Below are 12500 nucleotides of genomic sequence, written 5' to 3' on the forward strand. Positions count from 1 at the left end.
TGCGTGAGAGCAACGATGGCTGGCAGATGTGTGGGGCAACACTTAGCACAGGTGGATCACAACTGGATGAGAAAGTCAAGTTCGTTTGTTTACAGGTTGGTAGTAGGAGTGGTTTACGTTGTGTACTTTTCTGATAAATTTTGGCCACATGAAATGGTTAGATGGTTTAGTAAAATTAGAAGGAGAAAGTAATCTAATCATTTAGTTGAGTGGTTGTTAATAAAGAAGTATATTTGTGTTTTATTAATGTTTGTTTGTTAAAAATACATTTAACAAGGAGTATGATACTTACAAGGATCTCTTCCAACAGGTGCTAGAGCATTACTCACGCACTGGCTACCTCAGTGCCACACCAGAGGAACAGTCTCTCTTCAGACAGCAACTTTCCCAGTGGATGACAGCTCTATGCATGCAAACTGATCCAGAGAAAGTGAGTGTAGAACCTTTTTTTTTTTTTTTTTAATATTTTTCTTCTGAAATATGTTTGATATGGGTAAAAACAAATATTTTGTTGAGAAAGATATAGGCTATTGATAATTGACAAATATCTTTTATTTATTAAATGTGGATGATGTTACAGGTATATATCCAGAACAAGACAGCACAGTTATTATCCCTGGTATTTGTTGTTGACTATCCTGCACGCTGGCCATCGTTTATGGCCGATCTTTTATCTATGCTTCAGCTTGGACCACAAGCTGTCAATTTGTACCTGAAAATTCTGCTAGCTATTGATGCTGAGGTAATTTTTTTATTTTTTTATTGTGAATTGTTTATAGATTGTTAAAGTTTATTTAACCCAGTGCTGCTGGAGATGGCATGTATGTACATTCCATGCTCATTGTGAATCTAGTTTGTCTTCACATATAGATGGCACATTAAGTACTAAGTCACCAGTGAACCAATTATAAGTACTATCTATGTCACCTGATCAATATTTTCTGGTATCTTATATTACTGTTAGAACTGTCAATAACATTATAATATTATAATGTAACAATAACAGCATCAGTATTGAAAGCATTAAAAAAAAAAAATTGTAAACTCAAGAAAAGGTGCAATCAGTGGAGGTCACAAGGTCTACTAATTGATTCCTTTGTAACTAAGCACTTGTGGAGCCATTTCACAAAATACTATAGTGAACACTGCATTTTCCCAGGGACATGGGATTAATATTTCATGTCTTAATTTTGTTCCAAGACAAATTCTGTTATGATTAAATTTGAATGTTTTATACTGGAATAACTTTAGGTTTACTTTGTTTTTATTAATTTGATATACCTTTACTTCTGTGGCTATTAAATGTGATTTCCATTCAGGTTGTTGATCGTGAAATAATGCATACACAAGTTGAGACTGAACGCAATACTAGGATCAAAGATACCATGAGAGAGCATTGTGTAGTAGACCTCACCAATTCCTGGTATGATATTTTGGTAAGTCAAAGATGGTCTCCTTTTGTATTTTAGTTGTCTTGGTTATATAGTCAGTCCTTGTGATGGGAGATTTTATGTTTGTGTTATGGATACCTCTTTTCTACCACCTGCTTCCTAAATTGGGATAATATATTTTGTGGTCTTAAAATTTCCAGGTTAAGTATGAAAAAACCAATGCTGAGCTGGTGTGTCAGTGTCACGATGTCATTGGTGCATACATTGCCTGGATTGATATCTCTCTTATTGCTAATGATAGGTAAGTGAATAAAGCCAGGGCTGTTTAGGAAGTAAGTGTTATCACTTTATTCTTCTCTGTCTTCCTATATCTGATTTTCGATATTCATCCAGTAAAGGGTTTTTGTTAATACTGTGATCTGAGTATGTGCATGTATTTGTTGGTTATTATAAGAAGCGATACTGATCTTTGGAGACCTTTAATTTATGTAAAATTAATTCTTTTAAGAATCAGGTTAAGCCTCTGGGCAAACTCCCCTTTTCCTTGAAATCATTTAAACTTGAACCTTAAATTTCAGATTTGTATGCAAGTTGGTAGACCACCTGAAAGAACCTCTGTTACGGGAAGCGGCAGCAGATTGCATCCATGAGATTATCACTAAGGGTATGGACCCTGTCACCAAGGCCCAGCTTATCGAATCCTTTGTTACAGTCCTGGACCAGGCTGGTGTCCTAAAACCTGTTGATGTAAGTTTTCTGTGTGTGAGTGTGTGTGTGTGTGTGTGTAAAAGTTTTTTGTTTGCTGCAGAAGTAGTATTTTTTGTTTTTATTGCTTTGGTAATTCTTTCATTGTTGCATAAAAAACTGTAAAATGAAATTGTATTGATAAATCAAAGTAGAATTAAAAAAAAAAAAAAAAGGAATGTTTTTATTAGTAACCTTGATATTAGTCACTGTAATCATAATTAATAGTTGTAGTAGCCATAGTTGTAATAATAGTAGCAATAGCAGAGCAGTAGCAGCAGTAAGGAGAGTAGTGTTTATTTAAAGATCTACTGTACTTTCTAAATATTGGTCTATCAAATATAATAATTTGAAATAGCAGTTTAAAACTAGTTATATAATATGTAGCATATGCATATAGTGATATAGGGGCCTGATTTTAAATTTTGAAATAGTATAAACTGTAGTAATAGAACAAAAATGATATAACCAGCTTAATGAGAGCTTTATGATCGTATTAAGAAAATAAGCAGTGTTAATTGGTAATGATATTAAATTATTTTTATGAATGATTATAGAATGTTTTAATTATTATTGCTTACTCTTGACAGGATGATGATTCGGACTTTCTTGTTAAGCTTGCGCGACTAATTAATGGTATTGGTGTTCAACTTATTCTTGCTTGGCAAAAGTGAGTTTATTTCTTTCATAATGTATATTATCAATGAGTATAAAAATAATGTTCTGAGGATGTATTGGTGTTCATATGTGTGCTACTTTATTACTTCTCATATTTATTTATCTCCTATTTATCCTGCATTCTTCCCATATTGTTCCTCACTTCTGTCTTACTTCTGTGTTCTCCCCACTTTGCTCTCTCCTATCCCACTTGCCCTTTCACCTACTCTTGTCTCTCATCTCTCTCACTCTCGTTTCTTCCTCTCATTTCTGCTCCCTCCCTCCCTCTGTCTCTGTGGTTCTATTCCCACACTTTCTTTGTTGCTTTATGCCTATCAGTCTTCTTTCTTCCACCCTCTGTCTGCCACTTCCTCCATGTCTTTCCCTTTTTTCTGTCTCATTCAGTCCTATCTCTACCCCTCACTTTCTCTAATACCACTTGTCTCTTTCTCTTTGTCAGTTTGTTCTTCCCCATTTCCTCTGCCTGTTTCCCTAAGTCTTTGTCTGTCATTTGCCTTCCAGTTTAGCTTGTAGCCTACCCCGTGCCCTCTTGAAATTATCTTTTTCTTCTGTGCTATAAAGTAAATTGCTTTTTTCTTTTTTTTTCCCCTCTTTTTTCATGTTTACATTTATCCAATTTACAGATTAGACAAGAAAGATGCTGAAAAAAGAGAAATGGTTCGATATGCCATAGAAAACAAAGTAACGTTACTCCTGACCTTCATGGCTAGTGATTATGACGACATATCAGCTGCAGTTTTTGATTTTGCTCGGGATTATATTCAGGTACCTTTTTTTTTTTAGATAAAGTGCTTAATGCATTTGATATAATTTTCTCTTGTCAGGAAAATATTGATTAGATATTTAATGCATGTATCATTTTCTTTCACATTTATTATTTGAATACAAAAATCATAGTATTTTGTTGTGTGTTTACATGATGTTGACATATGTTTTTTACAATGTAAAGATATTTGTTTATTGATTATTTCCTTTGCGTCTTTCCCCAACAGTTGATAAAGCAGATTGGTTGCATCACTGATGTTGAAAGAGGCTTGCTAGAGAATATGTTATATGTAGTTATTGCAAAAACAAAATACGATGAATCCTATAACTTTGAACAAGCTGGGGAGGATGAAGCCATGTTTGATGAATATCGGAAGAAATTGAAAGTTGTGTTTGATAATTTAGCGGCTTTGATTCCAGAACTTGTCTTAAAAGTAAGTTGTTTTTATATGCTGTTTTCATCTGATAAAAACATCTGCATTATTAATGCTTCAATTTGACTGATATTTTTCTTTAAATTTTAATATATTTACCAAGTTGGTGTCTGTGTTTTTATCTTCCATTTCTTTGCAACTCTTTACTAACAACAGGTCAGCAAGGATTATGTCATAACAACGCTAAACAGATGGCAGGCATCATCGTATGAAGATGTTGAGGCAGCTGTCTCCCTTCTCTACAGCTTGGGCGAGGCTCTCCCCGCTTCTCATGGCAACCACTTCTCTGGGCCCTGCCAGGTGGGTGACCCGGATCTACATCAGGGACATGTGTCACAGGTCAGTGTTCTTCAACTAAGTGTTCTCCGAGTGTTCCATAATGCCCGACTAGTGTTTGTGTTTTCTGTGTTGGTTTTGTGGTTTTCTTCTCTCTCTCTCTCTCTCTCTCTCTCTTTTGACATGGCTGGTTCTTGTGTTGAAGGTAACTAAGGTTCTTTTCACATTTCTCCATATTAAATCTGTGTGAGTGTGTACTTGTTTTAATGGGGGTATGGTAATGCTGTTGTTCCATTTTGAATTATTACTAATAAACATTTAATTCAAATTTGTTGAATGATTTCTGAAAAAAAGAAAACAGCATGAGTAGTAAGTAGTTCTTTAATTAGAAATAGAACATTTACTTCTGTGCTATAATTTGCTTTTTGGTGTCCTTCACATTCATATTTGTTATGATCATGATCAAATTGTAAAACTTAATTTTAGGCCATTTAGATGAAAGATTTTTCTGATATACTAGCATTTTTTTTTTTTGTTTTTTTTTTGTTAAAGAAGGATTTGGTGTTTTTGAATCTTTTTGCATATGTACATTTATGTTAATAAAAGGAAAAGGTATGCTTGTGTTTTGTATTCAGAATGATTGATTTTTTTGTGTTGTATTCCAAAATAATAGTAATTTATTAATTTTCTTTTTCTTTGTATGCAGGTCAAAACTTCCACTATGCAAGAAATGATGCGTTTGCTGGTAACATCTGGCGTGTCTGGGCACACTCATCCAGCTGTTTCCCTCCAATATTTTGAATGTGTTGCACGCTATGAAAAATTCTTTGCCTGTGAGCCTCAGTACATACCTGGCATGTTGACGGCCTTCTTAGATGTCCGGGGCATGCGAAATCGTAGCCCAAGAGTAAGTTTTAAAACATTTTATACTGATTTTGTTTTATTGTTTAAAGAAAGTGTTGAGTACCAGTAATAAAAATGAAATATAATGCTGGAAGAAATTTTTTGATATCTCAAATGTTGCACAAGCTTTTATGTTTACCTACATATGTAATACATATTTTAACACTTTTTAATGATTTGAACTTGCTCCTTATTGTAGGTACGCAGTCGAACAAGTTACCTTTTTTCACGTATCGTAAGGTGTCTTAAGAGTCACATCATTAACTACACTGAAGATATTTTGGGGCAACTCTCTGAGCTACTTGTGATGGCACCTCCAGATAATGGACAAAGTAATTTCTTGTTTCTCTATTTGTTACATTTAATCTTAAGAGTTTTGTATGCTAAGGTAAATATCTGGATATATTTATGAAGTTCTTGCCATTGTCCTTCAGTGAACAAGAGGGATGAATGATACTACCTGCCAGAAAGTGATAGATTATTAACATGATTGTATGAATACTTCATGAATTTATTCCAAGAATTGACTGTATAATGGATATTTTCCTTTATTTGATCATTTCTTTCTTAATTCTTAATGTTCTTCACTTCTAGTAACTCCACTCCTGACGAATGATGATCAGCTGTACGTGTTTGAAGCTGCTGCAATGCTGATCGTGTCTGGCAATGCTGAGCCACAGCGAAAGGAGATGTTGATGAGAAACTTGCTATCCCCAGTGTTTAGCAAAGTCAGTCTTCTTGCTGAGAGGTTAGCACAGGAGCAGGACCCTATTAGGCAGGTGAGTTTATCATTTAAAACTCCTTTTGATATATATTCCTAATTCCAAATGCAAGTTATTGTTGCACTGTATAATGTGATTGTTTATTTCTGTTTTAATGGATTTTTTTTTACTTGTGAATAGAATTACACTTGTATGGTTATAGAAGATATAGGGAAATAACTTATGAGATTATTTATCCCTGCAGATGAACATTGCAAAGAGTATATGCCATGCAACATCTGTGACTGCAAGGACTTCTAAGGCATTTTCAAACCAAAATTCCATGCAAGACTGTGGTTGTGTACAGCTGTATCTTGATGCTCTGCAGCTATTTATCAGCTGTCTCAATGTAAGTAATGATACACAGTACAATGCAGTTTTACTTCATTATTTAAGAAAGAAATTCTTGAAACTGGCATTATGAGCACTAATGTATTATATTTTCTTATACATAGATTTTTATCTTTTCAGGTTGGAGTAGAGCGAGAGATGGTTGGTTCTGGTGTTCGGCAGTTGATGCACAGATTAGTGGTGTGTTTGGATGGAAGGAGCTTGATGCCACTGCTTCCTCCTGCATCTCAGGCTCTTCTTCATACACCTTCACCCACAATCTTAACAGAGTACCTGCCGCTTATCAACCAGACCATCACCAAGTTCCAGGTACTGAAGTGGTCTCATTATCTCGTGGTCTTTTTTTGTTTCTTTTTTCTTTTTATGATATCATTTTTAGAGATTTAGGAGAAACGTGTATCTTTATCCTTTTTTTTTTTTTTTCTTTTTTTTCTTTGCAGAAGGAGATCAGTCCATTTCTGCAGAGCATCTTTGTCCCACTCGTGTCTGCAATCTTCTCAGCCCTCTCAGAGCCCATTGAAGAGAATGATGAGGAAGAGAGGAGAACGCGGAGATTACTCCAACGGAATTACTACCTCTTCCTGACAACGATTGTGTCTAATAACCTTCTAGATGTTATGGCTTCCTTAGATTCTAACATCTTCAATCAGGTGTGTTGTTAGTTTTTGTGATTCAGCACATTTAAATTTGTTTACAGTTATTACTAATGGAAATTCTTAAATTTTTATTTTCTTACTTTCATTACATTACATACATTAAAAATAGATTGAGTTGCAGAATGTTGAATAATAGGTATAACAAGTAATGGGTATAGAAAATTTATCAGACTAGAAAAGACTAGAGAAAAAAACAAATGTGTTACATTAGAATGTTTATTTAGACAGCATGTAAGGTAGGTAAAAAGAATTAGTGTACACACATTTATCAGAATTTTGAGTAGGGACTGTCAGGGGAGCCATCCTGCTGGATCCTTAGAGCTTCCAAGAAATAGGAAGTTAACCCATTGGATTGGGGTGCATTAGGCTTACTTGATTGGCCACTTTGATGAGTGCCAGGCTTGTAGACCAGGTGCATGTGAACACTCGTATGTGGTGACACAACTCTATGCCTCCCCTTTGCTAAATTATTTTTTCTCTTTCCACGTATGTGTTTTTAGCTTTTTTTTCCATTTTTCAGTGTCCATATTTGTCATTTGATTTGCTTTTTTTTTAGATGGACGCCATATAATCTCTCTAGGTAGTCCATAACTAAATATACATGTATATATATGTATATATATATACACATATACACATACACATATACACATATACACATATACACATATACACATATACACATATACACATATACACATATACACATATACACATATACACATATACACATATACACATATACACATATACACATATACACATATACACATACATATATACACATACATATATATACATACATACACACACACACACACACACACACACACACACACACACACACACACACACACACACACACACACACACACACACACACACACACACATACACACACACACACACACACACACACACACACACACATATATATGTGTATATATATATATATATATATATATATATATATATATAATGTATATTATTCCAATAATAGCTTGCAAACAGTGTATTCCACATTCATTTATCAATGGAAGTAATGCAATGCCCCTATCTAAATGTTTAATCACTCTCCAAGATGTTTGTGCACTCATGCTGAGTCTTTCCTTTCACCCTGGCCTGGCCAAAATGCTCATGACAGCACAGTGTCACCCTGGCCCACAGCCAAATTTTCTCATGACAGCATGTTCACGTCACCTGCCTGTCAAGAAGGTCACTTCATCCAGATCGTAGGGATTAAATCATAATAACAAGTCTCAGTATCCACACTTAACATGTTTTAATGGCCTTTTACTCTTTCAAATTCAATATAGGTTCTGATGTCAGTAGTGCAAGGAGCTGTAGAATTTCCAGATCCTGTGGCACAGAAGAATTGTTTTGTAATATTGCGACGACTCACTGAGTCATGGGGGGACAAGGATACAGGTCCACCAGGTTTCTTGGAATTCCTTTACACACAGGTAAGATTATTAAGATTACATATATAAATACTTGAAAAATCAGCCAATATTATTTTGAACTTTATTTATAATTTTTTTTTTTTATTTAGAAAAATTATCTGATTTTGAATTATTAAGTTCTTACTAAGTCATGGGATGTTGTAGCTTCATAACCAACATGATGGTTGTTTGCTTTTTGACAGGTTGTTCCAGCATGCTTCCTTGCTCCACTCAAGACCACTTTTGATCTGAATGATGCTCAGACCATTCTTGCTCTCCATGAATCAGTCATGTGTCTGCAATCCATCTACAAGAAACGTGGAGAGGAACTGATTTCCTACTTGCGCTCTGAATACTTGCCAAAGATGGAGCTCTCACCAGACTTAATTAGTGAATACTGTCAAGCCCTCACATCTGATGCCAAGTTCTTCAGAAATTATAGTAAACTGTTTTTTCAGAGAGCTAAATCGTGAGATGGGGAAGAATTTTTGTAAGGGGATTTAGGCGTCTTTGCATAATATATTTTTCTCTCTTTTTTTATTTTATTGTTATTATTTCTTTTTACGTATTTTCCCCTTTTTCTTTTCTTTTTTTATGTCAGAATTGTAATGTAAGTCCTACATCTAAGTGATTAAATGGGGAAAAGATAGTGTTGGAAACTAATTCCAGTCATATCTGCTGAAAATCAGTAGTGGATGACGGCTCTGATATCCTGAGTGACTGCACACCTTGGTCTATTATGCTTGCTGCCGGGAATATACCAGTGACACGTATGCTTAGTGATGCTGTTCCATGTTTTAGACACTGCTGGCTCTGCTTCTCCATTCACCATGAAGTCGTAAATGTGATATCCCAAGCACATGTTCAGTTTGGACATTGTTAATTTTTGTTGTTAGATGTATTGCTTTTTTCATATTTTATATATGAAATGAGGTCAGAGTCATGTTAATTGTATTTATCAGTTGTTTGTTGTAATCTTAAATTTTGATATTGTTGTTTGGGGTTAAACTGAAATAAGGATAATTCTAAAAAGAAACAAATCTCATATTTTAATTGACTGTTGCCTTTTGAAAAATTAGAATTTTTTATCATAATTTAAATTGGGATTTGTTAGTGAAAAGCAGCATGATTGAAATGATGTTCTGCAAAATGCTTTCAAGCAGCTGGGTGAGATTTTGGTCTCAAGTTGTTCGTCTTACTGCAACAAACAAGACCAACGTTCAGTCACGTGGGTGTGTTTTAACTGTGATAGGCAGATATGATTAGACCGCTCAAACTCCTGTAAGAATGACTCGCTAAAACTCAGATATTTATATTGAAATTATAAGTTTATAATATAAAAATAAACGTATGTCTTAGATGCCATATTCCTTGAGTTCTCCGTTTCCGGGCATTTCTTTTTTTTTCTGGTTTTCTGTACATTGAGACAAGTGATGCTGGTGCACTTTGTTATTTGCAGAATCCTGCATGTATGCTGTATATTAGTAAAAAGAAAAAAAATTACCCGTTTTATCAGTTTCTCAGATCATGCTTATTTGGATCACATATCATTTCTTCATTATTCATTGATGTATTGTAGTTCATTCCATATTTTGTATAAAACATTTCCAAGAGTAATTTAAAAACTGTTGCACTGAGAGAAACAAAATTTAATTCTTTCCTTTTTATCGTTTACCAGTCGTCTCATTGAAAAAAAAATATTTAGCAGCCTTATCTTTACCTTATAGTTGCCCACTAATACATTATTTAATGGGATGTCAGCACTTCTACATTTAATTTGGTTTATGCTGTAGCAGGCTCTTGCAGTCATTTGACTTTATTGGTGTTTTGTGAGTGCCTTACTTGTATTTTAACAATTTCATTGGAATAACCATGATTGGAATGAATGTTATAAAATTTTGTATAAAATCTTTCATGTTAATTAATAGTATAATGTAAAGTCTTAGATTATGCTTATAATATGGGATAAATCTATGAGAACTCATTCTAATTGCTGGCACTGACCTTCACTCAAAAAACAATATTGCTATTTATTTATTTATTTTATGTAAAGATATACATACATACTAATGAAATGTTGAACTGAGATCTATCTTAAACTTTCCACCTTGATTAGAACCTCTTTTCTATAGTCTGTAAATGAATCTATAAGTAAGGGAGCTCCAAGAGCAATTGATATTGGAACTGCTTGATAGTTCACATTTTTTTATATAATTTAATATTTTGTTATCTGGGGTGCAAAATCCCATATGTTTTAGAATGTGTGCAGGTATAATTCTTTACATTATTTCTCTCTAACATCTTTTTCAAGTACTTACTTTAACTATAATGATGCCTGTCATAATGTTACAGTGTTACTGAGGCTCTTGTACTTGTTTCACTGAGAGACCTACACAAGTGAGTTCCTTTGTTGATTGCTCTGCTGTTCTCCTATAGCTTAGCTTACAGACGTAGGTTAGTGGCCTTAAGCACAAATACTGTGATCTCGTTGGGATTGTGCAGGTGCCTGATATTTTCGTTAATCAATTATTTTTCTAATTGTTTTGTTATATTTAAATACACATATGCATACATACAAATATACACATGAGAATTAAATACCATCAAATATTGGCAGTGTTCTAATGCTTGCTTGTGATGGGTTCTATATTAGTTGCATTTACATGGTAAAGTAACTTGATAAGAGTAACTCTGCCCAGTCTGGGTAGAGTTCATTGAAGTCATTTGGAAATGATTAACAAGTATGTAGAGTGCTGTAAATGAAGAATTACTCCAGGTAATGTTCCCTGTATTGGTAAAGGTGTGTGTGTGTATATATTTATGAAAACTCCAACTGGAAATGTTTTATAATAAAAAAAATGCTTCAGCATTTTATCTTTTATCTACCCATACAGGAATCATAAATTGAAAGTAGCATATAAACTACCCAAAGGGAGTAGTTAAATTATTCCAAATGAATATTTAGAGTATTTCCAGTAAGAGATTCTTATTAGAGGATATAGTTTCCTTGTTAACCTCAATTTCCTTCCATAATAGTATAGAATGCTAGAAGCAGTGCTGAGAAAACTTTAATTTTGATTGAATTTAGGTATTATAATTGTTATGATTTTGTACTGCAAAATAATTCTATAAAGTTCATTTTCTTGATAAGTCATTAAAAAAACATCATTTTCAGTTTTCTGTCTGGTCTGGTGTGAAGATGATGTATAGACTATGTTAAAAGTATAACAAACTTTTCAAGAACTAAGTAATTGTTTAAAGAAAGAAACGCCATCCGAATGTAAACAAGAACAACCCCAACCATCAATAGCCCTATTGCCCATTTACCCCAACCCACTTCCTGTAATGCATTTAAGCACCAATGATTTCACAATACCACTGAAGAGAATGTATACATTCACTACAGCTTTGTGAGAAAATAGAAATCATTTTGTTACCTCTGCATTTTCCACTTCTAATAAGTTTTGCTAGATATCAAAGATTGATAACATCTACAGTTGTCATACAGGAGTATCTCTTGGCTGATATTTGTTTCAAGTGAAGTGAAGTGTGTTGTCTTTATTTTTATTTTTTTTTTGGTGTTGACTCTGGTTTAGTCTTTTTGTATTTGAAGGTATTGTTATTTAGTGCCATGTTGGTGGCAAAACCACAACACTTTAGTACCATCATTCCTTGAATGTATATTATGCATTGAAAGCCACTAAGAGATTTGCCACTGCATCCTGCTCAGTACTTTCTCTATCTATGTCTGGAATACAGTGGCCAATGGATTCAATAAATTATTTTATCACAGTTCAACTGTTTCAAGAGTGTAGGCTTGATTTTTCTCCTTAGGCTAAGTGTACCAGATTCACATTGGTGTGCAAATCATACCACCACTCAACAATCCATAATCCATACTTGCTGAACAAATGTTATTGTTAGCAAGGGTAACTTGAATCTTGATTATTCAGAAGACCTCAGAAATTATGTCCAGTCTTGCAACACTGACTGATTGTTCCATTAGAGAAGTCAGATCTAGAATAAGTAATGCCAAAAAATAGAAGAATACGAATTAATTTTTTTTATGACAGTAAAAAATGAGATATCTTGAGTAAAG

General features: G+C 33.9%; 1 protein-coding gene across 3 annotated transcripts in view; it reads left to right on the forward strand.

Moving 5' to 3' along the window:
• LOC125035842 (exportin-T-like) overlaps window positions 1–11270 on the forward strand; it is a 31391-nt gene extending 20121 nt beyond the window's left edge. For all 3 annotated transcript variants that reach the window (XM_047628114.1, XM_047628115.1, XM_047628113.1), the window contains exons 3-20: window positions 1–95; window positions 311–430; window positions 581–742; window positions 1320–1436; window positions 1592–1692; window positions 1970–2138; window positions 2726–2805; window positions 3437–3578; window positions 3806–4012; window positions 4169–4351; window positions 4995–5195; window positions 5391–5523; window positions 5786–5970; window positions 6158–6301; window positions 6424–6612; window positions 6744–6953; window positions 8276–8422; window positions 8605–11270. The exon at window positions 1–95 is cut by the window's left edge and continues 22 nt beyond it. In XM_047628114.1, coding sequence (XP_047484070.1) covers window positions 1–95; window positions 311–430; window positions 581–742; window positions 1320–1436; window positions 1592–1692; window positions 1970–2138; window positions 2726–2805; window positions 3437–3578; window positions 3806–4012; window positions 4169–4351; window positions 4995–5195; window positions 5391–5523; window positions 5786–5970; window positions 6158–6301; window positions 6424–6612; window positions 6744–6953; window positions 8276–8422; window positions 8605–8874 — 2855 coding nt within the window. In that variant the 3' untranslated portion in view covers window positions 8875–11270. The remainder of the gene's footprint in view (window positions 96–310; window positions 431–580; window positions 743–1319; window positions 1437–1591; window positions 1693–1969; window positions 2139–2725; window positions 2806–3436; window positions 3579–3805; window positions 4013–4168; window positions 4352–4994; window positions 5196–5390; window positions 5524–5785; window positions 5971–6157; window positions 6302–6423; window positions 6613–6743; window positions 6954–8275; window positions 8423–8604) is intronic.
• Window positions 11271–12500: the final 1230 nt, after the last annotated feature.

This window comes from Penaeus chinensis, chromosome 20 (assembly GCF_019202785.1).
Source record: "Penaeus chinensis breed Huanghai No. 1 chromosome 20, ASM1920278v2, whole genome shotgun sequence".
NCBI classification, from domain to species: domain Eukaryota; kingdom Metazoa; phylum Arthropoda; class Malacostraca; order Decapoda; family Penaeidae; genus Penaeus; species Penaeus chinensis.